The 18,968-nt window shown below is 45.2% G+C and overlaps 1 protein-coding gene across 2 annotated transcripts in view; it reads right to left on the bottom strand.

Moving 5' to 3' along the window:
* raf1a (Raf-1 proto-oncogene, serine/threonine kinase a) overlaps positions 1–13,297 on the bottom strand; it is a 59,090-nt gene extending 45,793 nt beyond the window's left edge. For both annotated transcript variants that reach the window (XR_014620702.1, XM_084334105.1), the window contains exons 1-5: positions 12,830–13,297; positions 4,610–4,845; positions 3,913–4,025; positions 481–583; positions 196–353 (exon numbers count right to left, since the gene is read on the bottom strand). Coding sequence is in view for 1 of the 2 variants with exons in the window: in XM_084334105.1 (XP_084190231.1) it covers positions 196–353; positions 481–583; positions 3,913–4,025; positions 4,610–4,819 (584 nt within the window). In the remaining variant the exon portion in view is untranslated. The remainder of the gene's footprint in view (positions 1–195; positions 354–480; positions 584–3,912; positions 4,026–4,609; positions 4,846–12,829) is intronic.
* Positions 13,298–18,968: the final 5,671 nt, after the last annotated feature.

The following is an 18,968-nucleotide window of genomic DNA, read 5'->3' as shown; positions in this document are numbered from 1 at the left end:
ACCACAGTGGAATCCGTGAGCCACTGTGAAACTAATACGGAGTGAGAGAGAGCGCGCTAAGTACTAAGAATATGAATTACAACAGATATCTGCGCCGCCACATTATGTTTCTTAAATGGACTACTCTTAAATTAAAAAAAATCTGTAAAAAAAAGGTTACTGGAGTTGTGGAATGAAATGGGGAAAGTGACTTACAGGAGTTGTCGGATGTTGCTCCAGTCCACGCACATCATGGGCACTTTGGTGCTACAATGCTCGTGGAATTTGTAGCCGCACGTTTGGCAACGGAAACCGTTCAAGAGAAACTTCTGGCAAATGTCACAGAAGGCCAACTTCAGAAATGTTTTCCGAACCTAAAAAAATCGTGAGGGAGAGAGAGAGAGAGAGGAAATGGCATAGTGTTTTGTTTCTCTGGCACTGGTCATTTCAGAATGTCTCTTTTTTGACTGTAATGAATGTGTAAAGACTTCAGGTACTCACAAAATTATGTGTGGTCAAGGGTACATGATCCAGAACCTCCACCAGCAGCTCTTCCCCGATCAGCGACGTAGAGTCCGTGTTCCAGTCCATCCGGAACTTTTTACTGTCGTGAAAGGGTTAAATAAGGATGTTAGATCCTAATGTGGAAAAACTGTGATTTTATTATGTCTGCTCATTTGACCCTTGCTATTATTTTACTTATTTTTTACTTTTATCTCTATGCACCCACTATCCGCTGGGTGCATACTATGACCGTAACCATGTTTTGTAACAGATTACAGAAGCCTAATGGAACGTGAGGTTCCGATATGATTTGATTAATATATCTGCATTATTTTATCCCACTTTATGCTTTGCTCTTGCCGCTTGTTTTACACTGATTTTTATGTTTTATTTCTTACTTATGTAAAGCACTTTGAACTGCAATCCCCTGTATGAAAGGTGCTATACAAATAAAGTTATTAAAGACACTCCATGAGGGATGGGGACATGGCATTATTTACAGTAACATACCATGTACCTGCGCTATACGACCTCCGATTTGATATTGTATACCGTTCTAGTGACTGGCTGGTCCTCGAGGTCCCCCTGAGTTGGCTCTGAACAGGGTAACTGTACATGTTGCTGTGATGCCCCTCTAGCTCAGAGAATGAACTCCCCAACAGTCATTAAAGCTTGAGATTCTCCTCTCTGTTGCAGAGTTTAAAACCAACCTTTGTCAATCAAGTTGTACGTGCTTTAATTGAGTTAGCCTTGCTTTTTTTTTTATATGCCGTGTGATTTTATATGCTTTTTATTTCCTTATTTATGTACTGCTGTATGTACACTCGACGTGACTGTAAATGGGGTAAACCTCAGTTGCCTTTTGGAGTTTAAATAAAGGTTTGAGAATATATTAAATATGCCCCCTGGTCTACATATGACCCCTGGTCTCTACACACGACTACACCGCTCCTCACCTCCACTTTTTTTTAACTGATTTGATCAGAGCTGAAATGGATGCTGGCAAACTCTGTGGTATGATTTTAATTGACCTTCAAAAGGCTTTGGACACCGAGCTCGGGGTGGGGGGGGCCCTTGGTTCGGGCCCTCTGCGAGTTGGGGTGTTAAAGAGGCATGATGCTCTGACTCTCTGGGGTGCCGGACTCGGGGCCCTCGAGGGTTGGGGATCGTGCCTGCGATGGGTGGGGAGGGAGGGGGCTTGGGGTGTCAACTGTACGATCTGTCTAATTTATTGTCTAGTCATTGTTGTGTTGAGTTGATGTTTTTGGATGTCTTTTTATGTATTATTATTATTGTGTTGTGAGTTGTTTTGTTTCATGTTTGAAAATAAAAAAGATTTTATAAAAAAGAAAATATAAAAAAAAAAACAGGCTTTTGACTGTCAACCACAGCCTTCTTTTTAACAAACAGTCAGCCCTTGGTATCAGCCCTGTTAGCCTAAAATGGTTCTCCCCTTATCTCTCCGATAGAGACCACTTGACAGACATCCATGGCCATCACTCATCTGCCTTATCAGTTATCAGTGACTTGCGGAGTCCCTCAAGGGAGTGTCCTGGGCCCGTTATTGTTTTTAATTTATATTAACGATATGCAAGCTGCCTGTAATGTGAACCTGTTTCTCTACGCGGATGACTCTGCTATCCTTTCCTCCGATAAGGATGTGGACAAGCTACAGGCCACTCTCAGTAAGGAATTCTCTACCATAAAACATTGGCTCATTGACAATAAATGATCTCTGCATATGGCCAAAACAGAATACATCATCTTTGGTTCCAACCTAGGCTGCGGAAGCTGCTCTCGCCCAGCATTAATCTCGAGGGCCGGCTTTTTGCGGCTATAAGCTATCTAGGTTGGGTTAGGGTTAGGTTAAGTTGCCACCTAGACAGCAGCCTGAGCGGGGAATCCATGGCTCTCAAAACAATGAGCAAGGTGAATGGCAGAACTAAATTTCTGGCCAGAAAAGCACATTTATTAGACCCTGAAAGTCTTCGCATTCTGGCAAATTCACTTGTTGTTTTGACTATGCTATCTGTTCTTGGTACGGAGGTCTGACCAAAGTTTTAAAAGATAAGTTACAGGTTTCCCAGAACAAACTCACAACAAACAAATCCGATTAACTCTAGGACTAGCCTCCAGAGCACATGTGGGCAAACAACACTTCCAGTTGTTGGGCTGGCACCCTCTGGAAGCCAGGTCCGTTCAACTTCAGCTCAATATAGTTCACAACATGTATAATAATAGGGCCCCACTTATCTTACAAATTATTTTCAGTGGAACAGGGACATGCAGACCCATAACACCAGAGCCAGCCTTGCCGACCCGTGTATTCCAAGGTTCAAAACTAATAATGGGGCAAATGTTCTTTTAAATTCTGGGGAGCCACAAATTGGAATTTGCTACCTTCACAGCTAAAATGCATTAGTACAAGCAGACAACATTTTAAGAAAAAAGTCAAATCATGGCTCCTCGACAATGTTAAAAACTAGATTTAAAAATGCATGAAAATGTTGTCAGACACATTGTTGTCTGTGGCTACGTGTTTGTACTGCATTTAAAATATACATGTCTATGTAGTCAAATTGTTATTTGTGGTTATGTTTTGTACTGCTCGTCTGTCTGAGACCAAGGACCAAGTCTTGACTTTTTTTGTGTAGCATCCTTGATGTTTTCTGGAATCTTGTATTTTTTTTTTAAATGTCAAATCAAATCATCTGGCCTGGGAGGTCTAAACATGCCCCCTGGTCTAAACATGCCCCCTGGTCTAAACATGCCCCCTGGTCTAAACATGCCCCCTGGTCTCTACACCACCACAGACCACACCGCCCCTCACCTCCTCTGGCCTGGGTTAGGGTTAGCGTCTAAACATGAGCCCTGGTCCTCACCTCCTCTGGCCTGGGTTAGGGTCTAAACATGCCCCCTGGTCCTCACCTCCTCTGGCCTGGGTTAGGGTCTAAACATGAGCCCTGGTCCTCACCTCCTCTGGCCTGGGTTAGGGTCTAAACATGCCCCCTGGTCCTCACCTCCTCTGGCCTGGGTTAGGGTCTAAACATGCCCCCTGGTCCTCACCTCCTCTGGCCTGGGTTAGGGTTAGGGTCTAAACATGCCCCCTGGTCCTCACCTCCTCTGGCCTGGGTTAGGGTTAGGGTCTAAACATGCCCCCTGGTCCTCACCTCCTCTGGCCTGGGTTAGGGTCTAAACATGCCCCCTGGTCCTCACCTCCTCTGGCCTGGGTTAGGGTTAGGGTCTAAACATGCCCCCTGGTCCTCACCTCCTCTGGCCTGGGTTAGGGTCTAAACATGCCCCCTGGTCCTCACCTCCTCTGGCCTGGGTTAGGGTCTAAACATGCCCCCTGGTCCTCACCTCCTCTGGCCAGGGTTAGGGTCTAAACATGCCCCCTGGTCTCTACCACCACACCGCTCCTCTCCTCACCTCCGCTGGCCCGGGAGGAGCCTGAAGACAGCGCAGCACTCCGGCTTCAAACCGCGCACCTTGAGGGCTTTGATCAGGCAGCTATGCAGGGTCATACCTGGCCGCACGTTCACCTGGGGGGGGGACCACAACAACAACACACGTATTAATCCCCCGGCCTTGCGCACACACCCCGAATGTAAACCATCCAATGTGCCTTCGACAAAACCCCGGGTCGGGTAATTTTTCTGGTGCCTTATGGTCAACTCTTACATTACATTTTAACATTTTGTCATTTTAGCTGAACGCTTTTATCCAAAGCGACTTGCGAGTTTTGTACGACAAGTCAGCAGGGAGGGTACAACAACTCTTATCAGCCGAGTAACAATGTTCATCAAAGTGTTCAAACTTTCACTTTCAAACCTCTTCACTGCCCCACTAGTTAACCCTTTCACTGCGACGATACACAGAAGGTTAACCCTCTCTCACTGCCACACACAACAGCAGGTTAACCCTTTCACTGCCACACTACAGAAGGCTAACCCTTTGCTATCACACTATATATAGTAAAGGGTTAACCTTCTGTAGTGTGGCAGTGAAAGGGTTAAGCGTATGTTAGTATATTATTAGGAAGAGCGTATGACAGTAAGAAGGTTAGTGTATTTATTTAATAATAAAAAATTATTTCAGCTCTCGGCCCGGGCCGCGCGGCTCTCACCACCGTGCGCTGCTGGTTGGGCAGGTAGACGCGGATGGTGCTGCTGGCCTTGGAGTCGGGCATCTTGCTGTCGTCGGAGGCGCGCCGCTGGTGGTACTGGAAGCCCTGGACCTGGATGCTGGGCGACAGGCAGGGGCCCGTCTCGAACACCGAGTCCTTCATGCCGAAGCCGTTGCTCAGGGTCTTCCACGCTCCCTGGAGGTGCTCCATTAGCAAAGCCGAGCGCTCTCACCGGTCTGGAGGAGGAGGAGCAGAGACACACAGAGAGACAGCGCGTTAGCAGCACTCAGGAGGAGGAGCAGAGACACAGAGACACCGCGTTAGCAGCACTCAGGAGGAGGAGCAGAGACACAGAGAGGCACCGCGTTAGCAGCACTCAGGAGGAGGAGCAGAGACACAGAGAGGCACCGCGTTAGCAGCACTCAGGAGGAGGAGCAGAGACACACAGAGGCACCGCGTTAGCAGCACTCAGGAGGAGGAGCAGAGACACAGAGAGACACCGCGTTAGCAGCACTCAGGAGGAGGAGCAGAGACACAGAGAGGCACCGCGTTAGCAGCACTCAGGAGGAGGAGCAGAGACACAGAGAGACACCGCGTTAGCAGCACTCAGGAGGAGGAGCAGAGACACAGAGAGACACCGCGTTAGCAGCACTCAGGAGGAGGAGCAGAGACACAGAGAGACACCGCGTTAGCAGCACTCAGGAGGAGGAGCAGAGACACAGAGAGGCACCGCGTTAGCAGCACTCAGGAGGAGGAGCAGAGACACACAGAGAGGCACCGCGTTAGCAGCACTCAGGAGGAGGAGCAGAGACACAGAGAGGCACCGCGTTAGCAGCACTCAGGAGGAGGAGCAGAGACACAGAGAGGCACCGCGTTAGCAGCACTCAGGAGGAGGAGCAGAGACACACAGAGAGACACCGCGTTAGCAGCACTCAGGAGGAGGAGCAGAGACACAGAGACACCACGTTAGCAGCACTCAGGAGGAGGAGCAGAGACACAGAGAGACACCGCGTTAGCAGCACTCAGGAGGAGGAGCAGAGACACAGAGAGACACCGCGTTAGCAGCACTCAGGAGGAGGAGCAGAGACACAGAGAGACACCGCGTTAGCAGCACTCAGGAGGAGGAGCAGAGACACAGAGAGGCACCGCGTTAGCAGCACTCAGGAGGAGGAGCAGAGACACACAGAGAGGCACCGCGTTAGCAGCACTCAGGAGGAGGAGCAGAGACACAGAGAGGCACCGCGTTAGCAGCACTCAGGAGGAGGAGCAGAGACACAGAGAGGCACCGCGTTAGCAGCACTCAGGAGGAGGAGCAGAGACACACAGAGAGACACCGCGTTAGCAGCACTCAGGAGGAGGAGCAGAGACACAGAGACACCACGTTAGCAGCACTCAGGAGGAGGAGCAGAGACACAGAGAGACACCGCGTTAGCAGCACTCAGGAGGAGGAGCAGAGACACAGAGAGACACCGCGTTAGCAGCACTCAGGAGGAGGAGCAGAGACACACAGAGACACCGCGTTAGCAGCACTCAGGAGGAGGAGCAGAGACACAGAGAGAGACACCGCGTTAGCAGCACTCAGGAGGAGGAGCAGAGACACACAGAGAGGCACCGCGTTAGCAGCACTCAGGAGGAGGAGCAGAGACACAGAGAGAGACACCGCGTTAGCAGCACTCAGGAGGAGGAGCAGAGACACACAGAGACACCGCGTTAGCAGCACTCAGGAGGAGGAGCAGAGACACAGAGAGAGACACCGCGTTAGCAGCACTCAGGAGGAGGAGCAGAGAGACACAGAGAGAGACACCGCGTTAGCAGCACTCAGGAGGAGGAGCAGAGAGACACAGAGAGAGACACCGCGTTAGCAGCACTCAGGAGGAGGAGCAGAGACACAGAGAGACACCGCGTTAGCAGCACTCAGGAGGAGGAGCAGAGACAGAGACACAGAGAGACACCGCGTTAGCAGCACTCAGGAGGAGGAGCAGAGACACAGAGACACCGCGTTAGCAGCACTCAGGAGGAGGACCGCGCTCACAGCGCCATCAATATTGCATTAGGTTCTCCTTCCTCTCGCCGCTCGGCCTCAGAACCTCTCGGCTCGTCGAGTGAAACGGTTTGATTGTTGTCCATTTTTTATTGTTGCTTAATTGATATGAACCCTTTCACTACCACCACACTACCAAAGGGTTAACCCTTTCACTGCGACAATACTTTCACTGCCGCACGACAAAGGGTTAACCTTTCAATACCACGCTACAGACGGTTAACCCTTTCACTGCCACGCTACAGACGGTTAACCCTTTCACTACCACGCTACGGAAGGTTAACCCTTTCACTACCACGCTACAGAAGGTTAACCCTTTCACTACCACGCTACAGAAGGTTAACCCTTTCACTACCACGCTACAGAAGTTTAACCCTTTCACTACCACGCTACAGAAGGTTAACCTTTCAATACCACACTACAGAAGTTTAACCCTTTCACTGCCACACGACAACGGGTTAACCCTTTCACAACCACACTACATAAGGTTAACCCTTTCACAACCACACTACAGAAGGTTAACCCTTTCACTACCACACTACAGACGGAACCGTCTGTAGTGTGGTAGTGAAAGGGTTAACCTTCTGTAGTGTGGTTGTGAAAGGGTTAACTTACAAGTAATGTGTCCATGTTTGAGGCAGCTCCAGTGCCTGAACAGTTAAATGAATTGTAAACTCACCTAACTTCACTTAGGCTACGTTTAGACGGAGAGAGTCTGAACAGAAACCGCAAAAGTCGTCTAACGGTCTCACTTTTAATTTTGCGTTTAGACTAGCGTTTTGGGATGGAATTCTCCGTGCAGACGAGGCTGTAACAACTCGAGACGACTGAGCCCCGCTGTCACACGATTGCCGCATATGTCACATGACGTGCTGTGAAGACCCGCCCTACTCTGCCTCTGATTCGCAGACTGTGGGTGGGGAATGTGATTGGACCAAAGCAGAGTCACTCACAGACAGTGGGTCCAGTCACGCCGCGGGACAGATTCTTGTGTATTTAAAAGTACTGCCAATGTAGCCTTCAGGTGATCGCCATGGATAGAATCAGACATGCTTTGTTTACGCTTCTAGGCTCCTGGCGCATGCCTGTGATGTAAGCAGTACGCGCGACGAGAGCCTTGACAACCCTTTCGTCATCGTTTTATGCGGTTTGACAGTTTAGATGATAGCACAAAGGTTTATCGTTTCTAGGAATTCCACCCTGGAAGGTAGTCTCACTTTTTTGCGGTTTCACCCCGTAAAAACGCCATTTCTGTATAAACGAAAGGCACATCCGAAAAAATATTTTTGCGGATTCACCTGCTAGCGTTTCCGTCTAAACGGGGCCTTATTCTACTGTACATGGTCTTGGGATACATGTTTCCCCTCATCTCATTTGGCTTGATCCGGCCTACTTGAAGTCAGAGTGTATCATTCATCACTATAGCAAGCCCAGCAGTTAAGTCACACAACTGACAACACAGCAAAGCTGCCATTTGCCGACCAGTTCAGTGGTCGTAAGTGGTCCGTATTAAACCTTGGACAGAACCCTAGAAGGTACAATTAGTTTACACACAGTACTCAACTACATACATAGCTTTCTGGCTTAAAGCGGACATCTTGCAATTGTCCCTTCACTCTGACAGGAGAGGGGGAGGAGCCGATTGGAGAGGGGGAGGAGCAGAGTGGAGAGGGGGAGGAGCCGAGTGGAAAGGGGGATGGGCCGAGTGGAGAGGGCGAGAAGCCAAGTGGAGGGGCCGCGTGGAGAGGGGGAGGAGCTGAGTGGAGAGGGGGAGGAGCAGAGTGGAGAGGGGGAGGAGCCGAGTGGAGGGGGAGGAGTCAAGTGGAGAGGGGGAGGGGCAGAGTGGTGTGGACACAAACTAATCCACTCAGACCAATGGACTCATAGGCCACCGCTGAGGTCAGCCATGATATTTACAGTATGCTTTCAAGAGACACAGACAGACAGACAGACAGACAGACAGACATGAACCATAACATGCAGGCTGATAGTGTCCACACTTGAGGCTGTTGAAAAATCCAAGTACAATACAACACAAAAAGACTAATCATGCAATAGACAAACTATGTTGTAGACCTAACGTAAATAATAAACCGTCCTTCAATGAGGAAAACACAATAATGATATGCTATTCATTGGTCACCCTCAGTCATAATGTCAACTGGGCAACTGTCAAAAATAAAACTTTACTCGTTTGTTTACAAGTCAAATTGTATCTAGCGCCATCATCACGAACAAATATAACCCCACTTCGACTTGTTTTCAAAATAATGATGCAGGCCAGGGCCCCGTTCCCCGTACCTGGCTAACTGAGTTAGCCGGATAATTTCCAGTATAGCCTGACTTAAGCCGGACCTTTCTGTTCCCCGACGCTCGATTGTCCAAATCACCATGACAACAGATCAAAAAGTTTGAGCCTGGTCGAGAGCAGGCTTAAGTTCAGTTAGCTGGATGAACCATGGCCACGCCCCCGCAAAGAAATGCCAGCCCGCTTCCTGAAATGATTCTCACAGTCTAGGATCTGCATTATACCATTCTGAATTACGTTTTTGTGCTTCATTCTTCCAGAGGGGGCTTTTGAAATGTAAAATAGACCCAAAATGCTGATACTAAATTCACGTTGTCCTAAATAATGCACGTTATATATACCGTGGCGCTCGCTAGGTGCGATGTACACATTATGTGGTTATTTTAACAACGCGCAGCATTGCAAATGTGAATCCTGCGGGGATATTTTTAATGATTGAAACCTATCGCTCGTTTGGCTCTGATTCCTTTCATATTCTCCGCTGTGGGAGCGCCTGGATTGTGTTTCATTCAAGCATAAAATTGAAGTGTCTATGCGTGGATTGTGGTTTTTGTGGATTATGAATTACGAGGAATCTGAGGATTGTTGAATTGTATCATCACTCACACGTTATTGTGATATTGTAACTGGGATTAATGCATTTGAGAATAAAGAGATAAAACTTCATTCAAAAGAAAAATATTCTAAACACGGGTCTCTTGTCCATTGATGGTCTTGGATACACAATGGATATATCCCGTCTGGCACAGTGGTCCAACGGCCAGTGTTCACTCCTGGCAAGCCGGCGACCCGAGTTCGAGACCCCGCGTTTCCAATATGATTTTTTTGGAATATAATATTAATGATTATACGCAAAAGTAGCCTAGTTTTAAGTAAAAATATTATAAATCTACATGCATTGAGGATGTCATTCTTTATATAGCTCTCAACGTGCACCAAATTGAAGTATTTACATTTCAAAAAGAAAACTAGAAGAAGTGGGATTCGAACGCGGGTCGTCCGTGTGAAAGACAAAATGCTCGACCATCAGACCACGGTGGCAGACAAATGAAACATCAACCATACATCCATCAATGGATAAGAGAGCCGTATCCTTATTCTGAAACTGTTGAACTAATTATTTTCGCTAGCAAGATCTCATTTGATTATCCATTCCATGAACCTACTGCCAGCAGGGCACGTTTAAAGAAATATAATCTGATTGATTGATTGGGGTAATGAGGGACTTAAAATTTGCCTATAGATTATGCATTTAACTTGTCGGCGAGGCTATTGAGCCGTACTGCAATCTGTTAATAAAGTTTTAAATCAATCAATCAATCAATGCCGTTAGAAAATCAGGATCTCTGCTCTCGACACTTGCTGTCTTCTCAGCTGAGGCGGGCGCGCGCACTGATCCTGAGTATCAAGTCAGGTTCGAGTTAACGAGACTGAATCCACCTTCGAGGAACAGGAAAATCCCGGCTTCAAACATCGGGTTAATTGAATCTGGATAATGGGACTCTTGATCGACTTAGTTGAACCAGGTACGGGGAATAGGGCCCAGGGCTATATATATATATAAACAGACGAGCTCTCGCCTTCTTTGCTCTGTTTTCTGTGTGCAAATGTGTCTATCTGCCCCACAGCTCACCCTCTCGGTCTCCCGCTCTCTCATACGTCTAAAGACCTGTTGGAGCTGAAGAGATGATTGACTGCAGTGCAGTTAGTGGTTAACTCATCCCCAGGACTATCAATAGAAAAGCAGGGACATAAGTCAGTCAGTGGCACCAACAACAACCAACAGGTCTGCTGGGTCAGTGGCACCAACACCACCGTTACAGGTCTGTGGGTCACAGTGGCACCAACACCACCGTTACAGGTCTGCTGGGTCACAGCGGCACCAACACCACCGTTACAGGTCTGTGGGTCACAGTGGCACCAACACCACCGTTACAGGTCTGCTGGGTCACAGTGGCACCAACACCACCGTTACAGGTCTGTGGGTCACAGTGGCACCAACACCACCATTACAGGTCTGTGGGTCACAGTGGCACCAACACCACCGTTACAGGTCTGTGGGTCACAGTGGCACCAACACCACCGTTACAGGTCTGTGGGTCACAGTGGCACCAACACCACCGTTACAGGTCTGTGGGTCAGTGGCACCAACACCACCGTTACAGGTCTGTGGGTCACAGTGGCACCAACACCACCGTTACAGGTCTGTGGGTCAGTCAGTGGCACCAACACCACCGTTACAGGTCTGCTGGGTCACAGTGGCACCAACACCACCGTTACAGGTCTGTGGGTCACAGTGGCACCAACACCACCGTTACAGGTCTGTGGGTCACAGTGGCACCAACACCACCGTTACAGGTCTGTGGGTCACAGTGGCACCAACACCACCGTTACAGGTCTGTGGGTCACAGTGGCACCAACACCACCGTTACAGGTCTGTGGGTCACAGTGGCACCAACACCACCGTTACAGGTCTGTGGGTCACAGTGGCACCAACACCACCGTTACAGGTCTGTGGGTCAGTCAGTGGCACCAACACCACCGTTACAGGTCTGTGGGTCACAGTGGCACCAACACCACCGTTACAGGTCTGTGGGTCAGTGGCACCAACACCACCGTTACAGGTCTGTGGGTCACAGCGGCACCAACACCACCGTTACAGGTCTGTGGGTCACAGCGGCACCAACACCACCGTTACAGGTCTGTGGGTCACAGCGGCACCAACACCACCGTTACAGGTCTGTGGGTCACAGTGGCACCAACACCACCGTTACAGGTCTGTGGGTCACAGCGGCACCAACACCACCGTTACAGGTCTGTGGGTCACAGTGGCACCAACACCACCGTTACAGGTCTGTGGGTCACAGTGGCACCAACACCACCGTTACAGGTCCGCTGTGATACATCCAACCTCCTCCAATGTACAGTTTCTTCGTCAAATGTATATACTCTCTTTTTTTTTTAGACTCTTCTTGTATCAAAGACAGTACCGTGTTTGTAAATCTGATATGTCATAAATGTATAGATGTAGCGGTACTGTCCATCTGTATGTCATGTATGTCTTGATGAATTGAAAACGGGGGGACCCTGATGTAAACAAGACGAAAGTCTTTCTCTGATCTGCATCCCCTTAACAATTGTGTGTATTGAGCCGTACTGTATTGTAATTTGTACCCATTCTGCAATCTGTTAATAAAATGTTCAATCAATCAAGAATGAGCATCAACAGAAAGAATGAGAACTCCAGAATACTTTGTTGTAGTAGTAGTAGGCTACTCCCTTCTTCCCTGCTAAGAACACACTACAGTCTCAGTTCACATAAGAACAGGCAGATTCCCCCAGATAGATAAGCCATCGTGGGAAGCACTCCTCCATGATGCACATACTGTTTTAAATAGAAGCATTTTGTTTGCGATAACAAGACAAGTAGTGATATGTAGTATAGTATAGGTGAGATCAATGTCAGCAGGTCAGTGACATGTTGGGAGGACTGTTTGGAGTTGGAAGTAGAGTGGAATGTAAAGTGGGTCCCTCTCTCCAAAAAAAGTATTAAGATGTGAAAACACCTCTTGTAAGACAACAAGGATAGCCTACTCGTACAAACGCACGCACGCACGCACTGGCTGCCCAGCACGTATAATAGTCTAAATAATAGAAGTGTTCTTGACGAATGCATCGTTTTGAATGTGCCTGTATTCATGTTTAGGCCCCACGGCGAACTTACTAACTAAAGTCTCCTCGTTCCCCTTCAGTCCAACTGACTTCTTGAAACCACGCAGAGAGAGGACGGTTCAAACACACACACACAAAAAGCAGCGATGGGTATTGGGCCTACATAAATACATACATATAGATTATCCACCAGACTCACCAAGACGAGTTAGAAAACTTCTGCTCCGCCATAACTTCGGGACAAAGTGGAGCGGATGACATCATCATATCTCAGACGGGAAGCTCGTCGTTTGTTTGATCAACACTCCCGACGGCAACAATGTATCCGATAATAATAATAATAATAATAATAACATGGACGGGTTGTTTGAAGACGACGCGATCGGTCACTTTGTTTATAAATCAGCTGAAGTCTATTGATCGATCCTTTTGAAAAGTGTATACACTTAATCCAGATCCGTCCGCGCGGGTGAATGAGAGAGAGAGAAAACAGTCTCCTCGGCGTCTTAGAAAGTCACACGATCAAGGACATTCCTTGGTACGAAAATTAAAACTCTAATGGGTTGAAAAGTGATGTTCATATTACGATCGATATTATTTGACGATGTACGCAGAGAAGGTGAACGGGTTTGAGTTGTTGTTGTTGGTGTCGCGAGCGCCTGTCTGACGCCAGTGATTGAAACAGGACCTTGCAGTCACAACAAGAAGTGCAGCCATCCACTGCAATAGCATATATCTGCAGAGCCTCTGAGCCCACCCACTCCACAGTGATCTGGCTGTTTGGGCTCCTGAGAGGACATTATTATCCCAGCTAGAAATATTAGAAAATATTATGCACCATGCATTTTTATTTTCCCCTGATCTGGTTAGGGTCGATCACAATGAGCTTATAGGTTAGGTGCCTGATGCAAACAATGCCTTTTGAGATTGTTGTAGGTAAGCCCTTGCTTGGGTGAAAACCGTTTGGTCTAATGATTATGGTGCATTATGCAAGGTATTAATGCAAAACAATTGAAATACACGTTACTGGCCAATGTTTGCTTTTTTTTTGGTGGGGAAATGCTATTGAAGTCAGCCATAGGCTACATAACTCCAACTGCAGCATCATCTCTGGAGAGGGTAGGCCAATGCAACAGTGACGCCTATATAGACCCTGCCGGAACCTATTACAGGCCTATGTGTTGTAGGCCATCATTTTCATATTTGTACATGTTTTTGAACCAAAAGACAGTGAAGAGCCAGAAATCATGGTGGATGATTTGGTACGTATAAGAGCAACGTTTATCTAGACTTGTTGGGCAAAGATTACAACATTCTGGTTCCTCTTTTACACTGGGTTCAAAATGTATGATCAGGACATCAACCGACTCACTGAGAAAGAGCAAGTTAAACAAGAACGCAACTTATTCTGTTTCAAACTGCTGAAAAGGTGTTGTTTATGAAATCTTACCCTCTATCAAGCCTGCTGTCACTCACCATGTGTTCGCCATCAGCACCCCAGACTGGGTCCCCCGAGGTGTATAGTCTAGCCACAGATGGCTCCTAGGTCCTAACAGCAAGCCGTACTTAACACCATTGTACTGTTTGAGAATTAAACAGCCTCACCAACATCCCACACACTCTGTCTTGATGAGGACAAACTGCCACAAACTGATTCCATAAAGCAGCCAACATTCTCATCCAGATGGTCATCACAGCGGCTCATCATATTCCTGTCACACAATCTCCCTTTTTCTCATCATATATCATATTTTAAAATGGAGTCTCCATTTTTTTGCAAGTAGCATTTCCCCCCCCATAGACATTACATCCACCCAACAACATTTCATGAATACCAAATACTGCTCATGTGAGAATGAGGGTTGGGCTCTGTCCATTGTTAGAGCCCTTTTAAGGTATTCCATTCGGTGTGCAACATTGTAATATTATCTTTGTATTTCATGTCGTTATCATATAATGTTTGGAGTAATGCCGTTTGTAGACAGGTTAATTAAAATCGAAATGATACGTCATAGGCTAATGCCTTTGTGTCTGTCCTAATAGAGGGTATCAGCTGCTGAATAACGGCCGTACAAAATGGCAACCCCATCTCTGTTGTTTTACAACCCAAGACCACCTTAAGACAAGGAGGATTGCATCTTTCCCACTTATTGATCTGACCAGCACTCAGGACAGTTAGCTGACATGCTGATAGCCTCCATGATTCTCTCAATCGTTGGCCATCTCTCTCTGATCTTATATTCAACAAACGATGCAGGCAGGATGACTGGGCCGTCTTATCATGTAACTAATATATCTTTTTCATGACGTTTATTTTCACATTATTCTCAATTTAGCTTTTCATTAAAGCTGCAATTAGTTTTCATGTATGGTTTGCTGTTTTTATTATAATTATTTTCCCTTTTGGCTTTATTTTTTATTTATTTTCGATTTCTCATTGTTCAGGGCCTTGCAGATTGTGTTTCAAATGGCCCTTTGTGTCCATGTGTTTAAAAAGACGTGTAGAAATAGGCCTACATGTTGAAGAATAGGCTGCAGTAGGATGTTCATCATAGTTCTGTAATATATAGCTTATCCCAGCGCTCCACCCTCATTTTGGTTTTGGAAAAGAAGGAACAAAAAGATCTCCTGCTCCAGTGGAGTAGGATCTTGAGCTAGTAGACACTGTAGGAATGGTAGGAAGGTGAAGCACAACACAGGTTAAAAACATTCACTTTAATAATATGAATCTTTTTTTTTTTAATCAAATTTGTATTTCTTTTTATACAAAAAACAAGACAAACACAATACAGTAATAATAATAATAATAATAATAATAATAATAATAATAATAATAATAATAATAATAATAATAATAATAATAATAATAATAATAATAATAATAATAATAATAATAATAATAATAATAATAAGACCTCACAGTACCACAATAATAATAACAATAATGAAGAAAATAATTAAATAAATAAATAAATAAATACAGAACATAAAAACATTAAAAAAAAAAAAAAAAAAAACTTATACTATTGCAGACACCACAATAGACACCACAAAAGACATGTCCTCCCCCAGGACCCCCGAACTCCCCAGTACCAACACCCCGACCCGCTCCGCCGCTAGATTGTGGCCTTTACTTTCTCGGCCGCTGCGACCCAAAGTTCAATGCCGGCCTGTCCAACCCCAATTACACGTGCAGTAGAGATCTCCATATAAATGACATCCAGCAGTGTCAGAGACCAATTAATCATTGTGAGTTTCTCAGGTTCTTTCCACCTCATGGCTACCAGCTTCTTGGCTGCAGTAACGACCGGCAGAATGATAATTTTTTGTTGTAAGGATGCTGGTAGTATATCATCTAGAAGCAGTGTCTCTGCTGTCAATAGGATTGTCAAGTTACATATGTTTGAAAGTTTAGCTATCAAGGATTTCCATAAACAAGCCACTGGTGGGCAATCCCAAAACACGTGCATATAAGTGCCAGTGGTCCCCAGAGCGCACAAAGTGCACGTTTCACTCTGTCACCCATAATCAGACAGGTTTGGGAAAAAATTATATATATTTTTTCTTTTATGTGGGGGCAAAGATTTCAATGGACAATGATAGAAATTAATTAATAAATATTTTTAATGCATATATATATCAACAACAATAGGTTCACTATGGCATGTTGAGCAGTGTTAATTTAGTCAACGAAAATGATGACTAAATATGGTCTTGACGAAGCTGGGGGTGGGGGGGGGGAACACTGTACAACTGTACAAGCAAAACTGTACATTGGAATATTGACAACCATACTTGGTCATTTACTGTACATTGGAGGGGGTGGGGGGTTTGGACATTTACATGGGCCAGTTTCGAATTGCAGTCTCCCGTAGGTGTTCTTTGAGAGTGTTTTTGAAGGTGGGTAGTGATTCACATTCCTTTACAGCTTTGGGTAGGGCGTTCCACATTGATGTGGCATCATTGCGAAACGTGTTTAGTCCCTTGTTTGAGCCGAATCTGGGTTTAACATGATTTGTGGAGCTCCCTCTGGTGTTGTGGTCGTGGTATTCACTGCCCTTTGGGAAGTATTTTGACATGTACATGGGTACCTTGGTGGTGTAGTGTATCTTATAGACCAGGCCCATTGCAAGTTGCTGTACTCTGTCGTCTACTCTAAGCCATCCTAGGTTGTCAAAGTGGGCAGGGGTGAGGTGGGTTCTAGGAGTCAGGTCAAGCAGTAGTCTGACCAGTTTGTTTTGAGAAGGGAAGTATCAACTTGTAAAACCCCATATTGAGCTGGAAATAAAGCACCATACAGAAAAGGAAACTCTCCTCTTTCTTCCCTACATTACTGCATGACGGATCGCTACATTATGTTGATCCACCACACAGAACACATTAAATAGCTTACATAAGTCTCACCAGCTAGCACTAACGGTAGCTTTTTTTTGTTTAGAAAAAGCTCACGCCAATTTGTGAGGCTGTAACTGAGTGGCGAGACTAAACAAAAAAGTCTAAATTGAAACTAAACAAAAAAAAGACTAAAACGAAAATGCTCAGACCTGTAGTTGAATACATTTACATTTAGTCATTTAGCTGACGCTTTTATCCAAAGCGACTCACAAGTTCTGTACGACAAGTCATCAGGAAGGGCACAGAATAATAAAATAATACTTGACTAAAAATAGATAAAGGTGACTAAATATGATGAAAACGAAAAAGAGCATTTGAGACATGACTCAGACGAACATTTAAAATAGCTGACGAAATTATCACTGATGTTGAGAGAGGTGCCAGAGAGTGATTACTACACAGGATTACCAGTGAACCTGTGTAGTATCGCCCTCTTGTGTTCAAAATATGTAACTTCATACTGAATAATGAAACAATGTATTCAACATCTTTGAACCTGTGTGAGGGCTAAATCAAATGGAGATTGCAGGCAGACATTACTTTATGCTCGTGATATAATTATTCTCACATTCTTCACTCTTTTTTGTCTTCTAATGTATGCTTCATGGCTGAAAGTTGCACAAATCCAACAAGTAGCCTCTTTATGACAAGCATTGACATTTAAAATGTCTGAAAATGATTTACTTGCTGAATGTTACACTTAAGGTTTCTTTTAATTTAAAATAATATCTATTTTAAATATGTAGTTCATTCCTGGCACTTGGCTGCAAACAGCACATTGTTTGTTGTTCTTATCTTAATACGTTGTTTTTGTGTGCAGTGGTGGAATAAGTACACAGTTCCTTTACTTAAGTAAAAGTAGAAATACTCAGGTAAAATAGTACTCAAGTAAAAGTAGAGAAGCATTTGATATTGAATGTACAAAAGTAAAAGTACATATTCTATATGACATTCTTGTATTTCATTGCTTGGGAGCATTCAAACCTCAATCTATTGACCTTTGGAGGTTATGTTAAATTGATGATTATTTCCTCTTTAGGATTGCTGGTTTAAAATGTTAAATTAATTAATCGTCATTAACTTATACCTTATGTCTTGTATGCAAAATCCTTTTTTTAAGTAACTAGTAACTATTGGGTTCAGATAAATGTAGAGGAGTAAAAAGTATAATACCTAATTTCAAATGTAGTGGAGTAAATGTACAAAGTTCCCTGAAATTAAAATACTTTAGTAAAATGCAAGTACCTCAACATTTTACAGCACTTGAGTAAGAAGAATACTTAATTATTTCCCACCACGGTTTGTGTGCACAACATGCGTATCAACAGCACGCCCCTTCCCTTGGTGACTCAGATATCAGAGGAAATCTGACGTTCCCACTCATAATTCCCACTTTGTTGGGTTGTTCATGTGTCATATTTATGATATTTATGAATGAACTGAAGGCATGGTAAACATTATTAAAGGGATAGGTCTGATTTTTTAAACCCTTGCCCAATTTCTTACTTACCGATGATTATATTGATCGGTAGAGTCCTTTCTCAGTGATAATCCATGCAGTTACTTACCGATGATTATATTGATCGGTAGCGTCCTTTCTCACTGATAATCCATGCAGTTACTTACCGATGATTATATTGATCGGTAGCGTCCTTTCTCACTGATAATCCATGCAGGTCCTCATTACTAGCTTCCAGGTAATTGGCCACAAACCAATGCAAAGTCAGTGGGGTTGAGCTCCTGTCTGTACAAGTGGAGTACATTTCAGTGAGCCTCAGTCAGACTGTACAGACAGGAGCTTGACCCCATTGACTTTACATTGGAGCTAGTATGTGGAACAGCTAGGATTGTGCTGATTGGTAAGTATGAAATAGGGCTAGGGTTCCAAAAATCTGAACTATCCCTTTAATGCAGCAGCAAAGTAGGCTGAAATATGAAACTTT

The sequence above is a fragment of the Notolepis coatsorum genome (assembly GCF_963971535.1).
Source record: "Notolepis coatsorum genome assembly, chromosome: 17".
In the NCBI taxonomy this organism is placed as follows: domain Eukaryota; kingdom Metazoa; phylum Chordata; class Actinopteri; order Aulopiformes; family Paralepididae; genus Notolepis; species Notolepis coatsorum.
The sequence above is the reverse complement of the archived record's forward strand: the minus strand, read 5'-3'. Positions and strand labels throughout refer to the sequence as shown.